Raw genomic sequence first — 8,305 nt, forward strand, 5'->3', positions numbered from 1 at the left:
CGGATTGAGTCCCACGACGGGCTCCTCCGCTGGGAGCCTGCTTCTTTCTCTCCCACTCCCCTGCTGTGTTCCCTCTCTCTCTGGCTATCCCTCTGTCAAATAAACAAATAAAATCTTAAAAAAAAAAAAGAAAGAAAGAAAGAGAAAGAGGAGGGGGAAACGAGAAAGAGGAGGTACCCTCTAAGGAACCTGAGAAGAAGCTACAGAGGGGGAAGAACCAGAAGAGGCCAAGGCCAAGGCCAGGGCCAGGGCAGTAGTTGAGGCCGAAGGGAGGGCTGTGGAAAGCCCCAGTCGTCTTATTAATGATGAGACCAATAACTTGGTCGGAGGGTGTGGTGGGAGGCTGAGGGGCAGAAGAGAGTAGGGTACAAGGGGTGAAGGGAGATGGGCAGTCAGAATCTAGGGGCCAGCTGAAGCCGGTCCCCCAGGCGTGGGGCCTGGCTGGATTCATTCAACAAGGCCTGGCCTGCGGGAAAGTGACCTCGCTTCAAATCCAGATTTTGCCACTGTGACCTCTGCCTACTCACTCACCTTTTCTGAGTCTTAGTTTCCTCTCCTGGGAAGCAGGGATACTAACTACCCCGCGGAGTTTTCGGAGTTTTCTTGAAGGTGCTGGTGGGGGCTGCCAGGACCAGGTGAGCTACTACACCTGGATCCCGCCCCCTTTTGTCCGAGCCCCGCCCCAGATCACCGAACCAAACTCCGCCAGGCCGCGCCCACTAGTCACGCCCCCATCTGACCCCGCCCCCGACGACCGGGCCCCACCCCGGCTGAGCCACTGGCCCCGCCCCGGAATGACCACGCCCACGTGACCACGCCCAGGTTGCCTGGGTCTCGCTCCCCACATCCCAGCGGAGCCGAGTCGGGGAGGGACGTACTATACCAGCTCTCCGCCGACCCCCGGCCCCCGCCCCGCCCATGGCCGCGCCGGGACCCCGCGCCTTACGGGTCGCGCTCTGTGGCGGCTGCTGCTGCCTTCTCCTGTGTGCCCAGCTCGCTGTGGCTGGTAACGCGGACCGGGGTCTGGTTGGAGGCCCAGCCCGGGCAGGGGCAGGCGGAGCCTACCTTCACCCAGCCGCCTGTTCTGGAGCGATCTGGGCTGGGGGGCAGGGGGCAAGAGGGAACTTTCCAGAGAGTACAGGGCTCCGGTGGGTGAAGGGGGTTCTAGCCATGTGTGGAGCATTGGTATGTAATAGGCTCCAGGTGTGGCGGATTAGGGGCTTCAGGTGTTTGGAAGTGAAGGGACCCCACGTGTGTCTGGGGGCGGCAGCTCCACATCTATCAGGGAACCACAGGTGCTGGCAAAGGGAGGGGACTCTGGGTGAATGTGGGGGAGATTGGAGGTGTGTGTAACCATGTGTTTGTGGACACTGTGTAGTGGGCCTCAGGGGATCCAAGTGGGTGTATGTGTGCAAAGGGGTGACAGCCACAGCAGTCGGGGAAGGGGGTGCAGCTCAGTTTCAAGGAGTTGCTCGCACTCCCAGGTAAAGGAGCTCGAGGCTTCGGGCGGGGAGCCCTGCTCCGCATGAACATCTGGCCGGCTGGCCGAGGGGCCTGCAAGCAGCTCAAGCTCTGTGAGCGTTGTGTGGAGGGGCACAGAGCACACAACCTCTCCGGCTGCGTGTGGGAGCAGTGTCGGCCGGAGGAGCCAGGTATGGAGTTGGGCCCTCCCCAAATCCAGTGCCCCCTGTTTTGAACCCCAGGGCCTTGGCCCTCTCCCCAAATCTCTCCCCTACACCTTCTCCCACCAGGACACTGTGTGGCCCAAGCCGAGGTGGTCAAGGAAGGTTGCTCTGTCTACAACCGCTCAGAGTCGTGCCCAGGTAAGGGGAACTCCTGCTGGCCTAAGCCGAGTTGGAGAGTGGGGGCTGAGGTGTCCCCAGCTAGAGCCTGCCCTCCAGGAAGGAATTGGCCTCTCTCAGGGAGCAGGCTATGCTCACGAACACCAGGGTCCAGTTTCAGTTCTGCCTTTATCTCACTGAGAAGTCCCTTCCCCTCTCTGGCCTGTTTCCTCATTTAAAAATTGGCACAGCCAAAGGATCCAGGACAGATGTGTGGAGGGGATGGAGGAATTAGCCTGGTCTGAGTCAGAAGTCCAGCTATTGGCCTGGGCTGGGGTCTTGGTGGGAGTCAGGGAATGGGAGGGCTGATTTAGTATGGATTCCCTGTCTTTCCAGCTGCCCACCACTACCCTACCTATGAACCAAAGACAGTCACAACAGGTAGGTGCTACCTGGGAGAATGGGAATGGTGGGAGGGCTAGAGGTGCCAGCAAAGACAGCTGGGCTCAGGCACTGACATGCCCTGTGACCTCACCCCTGTGACTTCTGCTGAGACTGTTCCCACATCTGTAAAATGGGTTGGGTAATACCTCACAGATGCTGTGAGGATTTTATGAGCAGGTGTATAGAGCCTGGTTCAGTATCTGATGCATAGAAAGCGATCAGGAAATGATGGTTCCCGTCCCTTCTCCCCAACACCAGTTCTGGGAGCTCAGGCTGACCCTCTCAGGACCTGCCCTTGGTGCTGAAGCGTGTATGGCTCCGGTCGCCAATGAGGTGTAGCTCAGTGACTACCTACCGCAACCGCCAGGTCCAGAAAGGGTCCCAAAGCAGGCTCCTGGCAGAGCAGAAGCAAGAACTCTGCCCTTTGGTTCCCACTGCCCCTCGGGGCCTGGAGGTCACCAGGCTTTGTAGGGATGGCTGCAGAGGCTTTGGTTAATTAAAGCGAGAAACTTGATCTTGGAGGCTGAATTATTGATGGCTCAGCTCCCTCTGACTGAGCCCCAGATCGGTCTCCGGCAGCTCATTTCTTCCCTCTCCTCCTTTTCCCCCAGGGTCCTTCTCTGGGGCTCCCTGAGCTGTAGTTGGGACCATCCTTTGCTCTTTATATTCTCAGGCCCCCTTACACAAGCTATACCCTTCGAGAGGTGGACCCGGCTCCCAGCTGGGCCCCTCTCCACTGCCCCAGAATGATCTGCCCCCAGCTCTGCCCTGCCCTGGCACCTGGCCTAGGGCCTGAAATCGAATCCCTAGTGGGAGCTGATGGCTGACGTGGCACGGCTGGGAACCACCCAGACAGCCTGGCAACCTTGGGCCCTGGGGGGGGGAGGGTCAGGGGACGCTGTGCAACTGTCTCTGTCTTAACTGTGAGGTGACTTTGGACAGGTCTGGCCCTCAGAACCCAGCTTCTCCCTCTGACATACATCACCTAGTCTCCATCTATCCCCTTGGTAGGGTGTGGGCCTCCACTGCTTCCTTCTTTAAGGGCTCTGACATCGGGTGACTCCAGGGTCTAGGGACTTAGGAGTCCTGAAAAAGGACGATATCATCTGCATCTGGGCTTTGAACCCTGAGACCCAAGGCCAAAGAAAACTCTGAGCCAAAGGGGTCTGGAGGCCCGACTTCTGGGCCCATCCTCACCCTGCTGGGCCAGCATGGGACAGGGAGGCTAGAAGGGAGCTCATCGCTCTCAGGACATGCAATCCTGAGCCCAGAGAGGATGTGAAAGATATCAAGCCACAGAGCAGAGCCAGGACTGGAGCCAAAGACACCCCCCCCCCCCCCGCAGCCAGGCACTGTCCCTCCCACCAGCTGCCTCCCAACTGCCCATAGGATCTGGGCTGAACTTCTGAGCCTGCTGGTCAAGGCTCCCATTGTGAGGACTGGGGCCTCCACGTGACCCGTGCTGGTTATTGGGGTGGCGTTGGGATCCTGGTCTACAGTGACCTGCCATGACCTGCTGCCTGCAGGGAGCCCCCCAGTTCCCGAAGCCCACAGCCCTGGCTTTGACGGGGCCAGCTTCATTGGGGGCGTCGTGCTGGTGCTGAGCCTGCAGGCAGCGGCCTTCTTCGTCTTACGCTTCCTCAAGGCCAAGGACAGCACCTACCAGACACTGTGAGTACCTGGCCCCCCAGCGGAGCCCCAGCTCACTTCCCCCACCCCACTCTTGCCCTTTGGGTCCCTTTTAGTGCCAGTGCACTGTCTTCTCAATGGGACGGTCCTAAGGGCAATGTCTTTCTCCTGACGTCACCCACATGAGCCACACTTCTCCTTCCTCAACGCGTGGGGTTCTCTCTGTCCCCCGTTGGCTGGGGCCAGGACTCAGCCTGGGCCCGTGTCTGAGAGCCCAGCTGAGCCCACCTGTCTTTATCCCTCATGCTGCCAGCAGGGAGGAGAGCCAGTAGGCGATAGCCCAGGCAAGCCTTCGTTTTGCAGCTCTGTGGCCGCAGGCAGGAGCCTGGGACATGTGTGCGGTTTGCTTTTCCTCTAGGAAGGGGAGCCACCCTGAGGCCCCCGTGTGCCGTGTGTGCAGTGGGGCGGGTCGCTGCAGCCTCCATTAAAGTGTGTGCTTCTGGTGACTGCTGTCTGGGGGTGGGGGTCCTCAGCCCAGCTGAGGCAAGGGCACTGCCCTGAGTACCCTCTCTGTCTGGCCTCTGCAGCATCTGACCCCTTCCGGCCTGGATTCCACAGGGGAAGGAGGACGAAGAGGCCGCCCTCTTGGCCCCCTTGTAGGCACTGGGGGTGGGAAAACTTTGGCCCCCAGTGTCTGGCCCCTGCGGGCTACGAAGCAGGCTCAGGGCCTCCTGTCTGGGGCCTGGTACCTGCAGCTGAGCGCTTCAACCACCTCCTGTCTTATCCGTCGTGCCTGCGGGCCCCCTGCCTGCACGGGGTCTGTGCCTGCCTCTTCCCACCCACCCCGGCCTGGCGCTGCCCCCAAATAAAAGAGCTCTTTCCAGCACTGTGCTTCATGTCCTGTGTCTTGGGCTGTGTGTGGACCTGTGGGAGGTAGGGTACAGCCATCATCCTTTCCTTAGTGGGAATTCAGCCTCGGACTGCTACTATCACCTTATTTTTTTTTTAAGATTTTATTTATTTATTTGATAGCACAAGCAGGGAGAGCAGCAGGCAGAGGGAGAAGGAGAAGCAGACTCCCCGCTGAGCAGGGAGCCCGATGCGGGGCTCCATCCCAGGACCCTGGGATCACGACCTGAGCCGAAGGCAGATGCTTAACAGACTGAGCTGCCCCTATCAACTTTTAAAATATTTTTGTTTGTTATACGTGTTTAACCCTCCCCACCGCCTGGCCCTTTATAGATAAGTCTGCGGAGACTCAGAAAGGTAAGTACACTTGCTCCAGATCACACAGGGGGACGGGGCGGGGCTGGGATTTGAATCCAGGTTTTTCTGACTCCAGAATAAGCCGAAGTCCAGCTCTCCCGGCTCCTAAAGTGAGGTCTCCACCCGATGCCAAGGTGGAGACGCCCCCAGGACTCAACCGCCGTTTCTGCACTTCTGGCCTTCCTCACTCAGGCCCTCCTGGAAAGCCCTTCCCCCCTGCCCCCCCCAATCTTCCCTGACTGCTAGCACCTGCTGCTGCAGCTGGGCACTCGCTAGAAATGGGGTGCGTGGCTCAGAGTGATAGCGTCATCTGATCTCACCCCCTGAGTGTCCGAGGAAGCCAAGGGGCCACAGAGGGCCGCCGTGGCAGCGGTGAGATCAGCCTGTGGAGCCCTACAGCTCTGTGTGAACGGAGCTCTGGCCCTGCTTCCCCATCAGTAAAGTGGGGTAACAGCAGTGTCCAGCTCGGGCATGTGGGGCAGAGTCGGAGCGGGTGCTTGTGCTCCATCCGCATTCCTGTCACCCTTCTGGCTGCTGTGTAGCCTGCACGGCCTTTGCACGTCTGCCTCCCCCAGGCCCAGCCTCCCGGCTCGCCAGCGGCAGGGGCTCTGATGGACGCGGGCCCACAAGCAGTTCCCGCTACTCCTTGGCCTCCCAGCTCACCTGCCCACACGCCCCGCCCCCGCCGCCAATGCAAACAGCCCCCTCCCCCCCCCCACTCCCATCAGAGCCCCCATCTCAGCCATCAGCCTCCCCTTCTAGCACCCCTCTCTCCGTCCTTGGATCTCCCTCCTGCTACCCAGCCCGGCTTGCTTTCTCTCTTCTCCAAGTGTTTGCACCCTCAGTTTCTCCTGCCTGGCTCACCCTCCCCTGGCTCCTCCACCCAGCCCTTAAGTGCAGGCGGGGAGAATGCCCATTCTTTCCAGGGCTGAGGGAGGAAGTGCCCCCACCTCCTCCCGGTTTTCCACTCAGTTAAGGACATTTCTTTATCGGGTGTTTGCTTTTTCCAAAGTAGTAAATGCCTGTAGGAGGCACAAGGTATATACAGAAATGGATACAAAGAGTTAGGAACACTGTCCCCCTGGCCCTGCTCCCCAGGAATAATTACGCTTAACAGTACGTTTCAGACCCTTTTTGTAGGTTTACCACATACACACATTCAGTGTTCTTGAAATACAAAGCGAGATCGGACTATACGTGTAGTTCCGCAACTTTGCCCTTTCATTAGAGATCAGATTTGCCCTATGATTTGTCCAGATGGTGATATTTTATTTACCTGTATCCTATCAATGTTCAGTTGGGTCACTTCCATGTTGATTTTTTTTTTTTTTAAGATTTTATTAGAGGGGCACCTGGGTGGCTCAGTCGTTAAGCATCTGCCTTCGGCTCAGGGCATGATCCCGGCGTTCTGGGATCGAGCCCCACATCAGGCTCCTCCGCTGGGAGCCTGCTTCTCCCTCTCCCACTCCCCCTGCTTGTGTTCCCTCTCTCGCTAGCTGTCTCTCTCTCTGTCAAATAAATAAATAAAATCTTAAAAAAAAAAAAGATTTTATTAGAGAGCACCAGCAGGGGGAGAGGCAGAGGGAGAGGGAGAAGCGGACTCCCCACTGAGCGGAGATCTCACGCGGGGGTCGATCCCAGGACCCGGAGATCATGACCTGAGCCGAAGTAACACACTTAACTGACTGAGGCACCCAGGTGGCCCCATGTTGATTATTATAAGCAGCACATGATAGGTTTTTTTTTTTTTAAGTAATCTCTATGCCCAGTGTGGGGCTCAAGCTCATGAGGCCAAGATTGAGTCACATGAGTCGCATCAACTGAGCCAGCCAGGTGCCCCGTTACAATTTTTTTTTTATTATAAGTAACATATGATGGGGCGCCTGGGTGTCACAGTCGGTTAAGCATCTGTCTCTTGCTTTTGGCTCAGGTCATGATCTCAAGGTTGTGAGATCGAGCCCCACATCTGGCTCCATGTTCAGCATGGAGTTTGCTTGAGAGTCTCTCTCCCTCTCCCTCTGCCCCGCCTGCTCGTGTTCTCTCGCTCTCAAATAAATAATCTTTTTTTAAAAAACGGTGCACGATAACTAGGCTTGTCTGCAGATCTTGGCACACCTGTGGGAGAGGTTGGGGAGCAGAGATCCCTGGAATTGGAATTTCACGATCTCAGAGCGTCCATCTCACAGGTCCATCCTGTCTGGCAAACTCGGCCTCCACCTTCCCCGACACCCCTGCTACCACAGCCCTTCCTGCTCCACCAGCACTGGGCCTGGCATAGAGAAGGCCTTCGGAGAAGGCTTGATGAACGAATGAGGGAGTGAATGGATGAGTGAACGAACAAGCCAATGAGCCTTCCCTCTGCGTTGCTATCCCCTGAGGATTCTCTCCAGCTCACACCTCAGCCCTCACATCTGGACTGTGGCTGCTGCCTCCTGCCGGGCCTCCTAGCCTCTAGGCCTGCCCTGCACAGTCGCCTGCTCAATGGCCTGCCTATATTAGCAACTATTTCCTAGGCGCTGCCGGGGCTCCCCAACAGCCTTGAGAGTGGGCATGAAGTCACTTTGCCAAGAGTGTCTCTCCCCGGTGGGGGCTTGGGCAAAATGTTTGTGGCTCTGGGCATGTAAGTGCCAGACAGTAAACAAGCCAGGTCCTGTCTCTGGGCCTCACTTTCTCCTTGTTTATCCATTCATTTAACCAATATTTATTGAGGGCCTGCTCTGTGCCAGGCCTATAACTCAGGGCCAATAATGAGTATGAGCCGGGCTATGTAAGGACCAGGGGCCACCCACAAACCACACCCAGCAGGTGCCCAGGGAATGGTAGCCATGGTTGGGCCAGGGAGGGACCCCTGGAGATGGTGGCAGGGCTGGAGTGCCTCAGACAGGCAGGGCTTCACAGGGAGAGATGGAGAGGAGGGCAGTCCACATGAAAGGCCCAGAACAAGCAAGGGGGACAAAGGCAGAAAACCCAGTGTGAATCCAGGGGTCTGGACAGAGGGCTGCAGAGCCCCAGGGGCCAGGATCAGAAGCTGGACTCCATCCTGGCCTGCAGGGCTGAGGAAGGAAATGCCTCTACCCCTGCTGGCTCTAGCCTGGGTGGGGGTGTCCCTCGGGAGTCTTGCTTCCTGTTCTCCCACCAGCCTGGCCCCTTTATAAACTGTCATCCTTCCTCAGGGCACCAGAAAG

At 57.8% G+C, this 8,305-nt stretch overlaps 1 protein-coding gene across 2 annotated transcripts; it reads left to right on the top strand.

Moving 5' to 3' along the window:
- Positions 1 to 880: 880 nt before the first annotated feature.
- Positions 881 to 4,694, top strand: CD164L2 (CD164 molecule like 2). Of its 2 annotated transcripts, XM_087858469.1 has the most exons (6): positions 881 to 1,006; positions 1,485 to 1,652; positions 1,752 to 1,823; positions 2,178 to 2,222; positions 3,752 to 3,896; positions 4,442 to 4,694. In XM_087858469.1, the coding sequence occupies exons 1-6, from the start codon at positions 919 to 921 to the stop codon at positions 4,446 to 4,448; spliced, it is 525 nt and encodes a 174-aa protein (XP_087714595.1). In that variant the 5' UTR covers positions 881 to 918; the 3' UTR covers positions 4,449 to 4,694. The 2 variants fall into 2 exon arrangements, with proteins under 2 accessions (XP_087714595.1, XP_045638023.1); XM_045782067.2 differs by lacking the exon at positions 4,442 to 4,694 and having other exon boundaries at positions 3,752 to 4,040.
- The last annotated feature ends 3,611 nt before the right edge of the window (positions 4,695 to 8,305 follow it).

Source organism: Ursus americanus, chromosome 33, assembly GCF_024610735.1.
Source record: "Ursus americanus isolate L20-20 chromosome 33, mUrsAme1.1.p, whole genome shotgun sequence".
Classification (NCBI taxonomy): domain Eukaryota; kingdom Metazoa; phylum Chordata; class Mammalia; order Carnivora; family Ursidae; genus Ursus; species Ursus americanus.

Bases quoted from the DNA above. Each gene is read 5' to 3' on its own strand.
- CD164L2 (XM_087858469.1), top strand. From the start codon at position 919: ATGGCCGCGCCGGGACCCCGCGCCTTACGGGTCGCGCTCTGTGGCGGC. The intron at 1,007-1,484 runs GTAACGCGGACC...TCGCACTCCCAG, and splicing joins TGCCCAGCTCGCTGTGGCTG to GTAAAGGAGCTCGAGGCTTC. The intron at 1,653-1,751 runs GTATGGAGTTGG...TTCTCCCACCAG, and splicing joins GTGTCGGCCGGAGGAGCCAG to GACACTGTGTGGCCCAAGCC.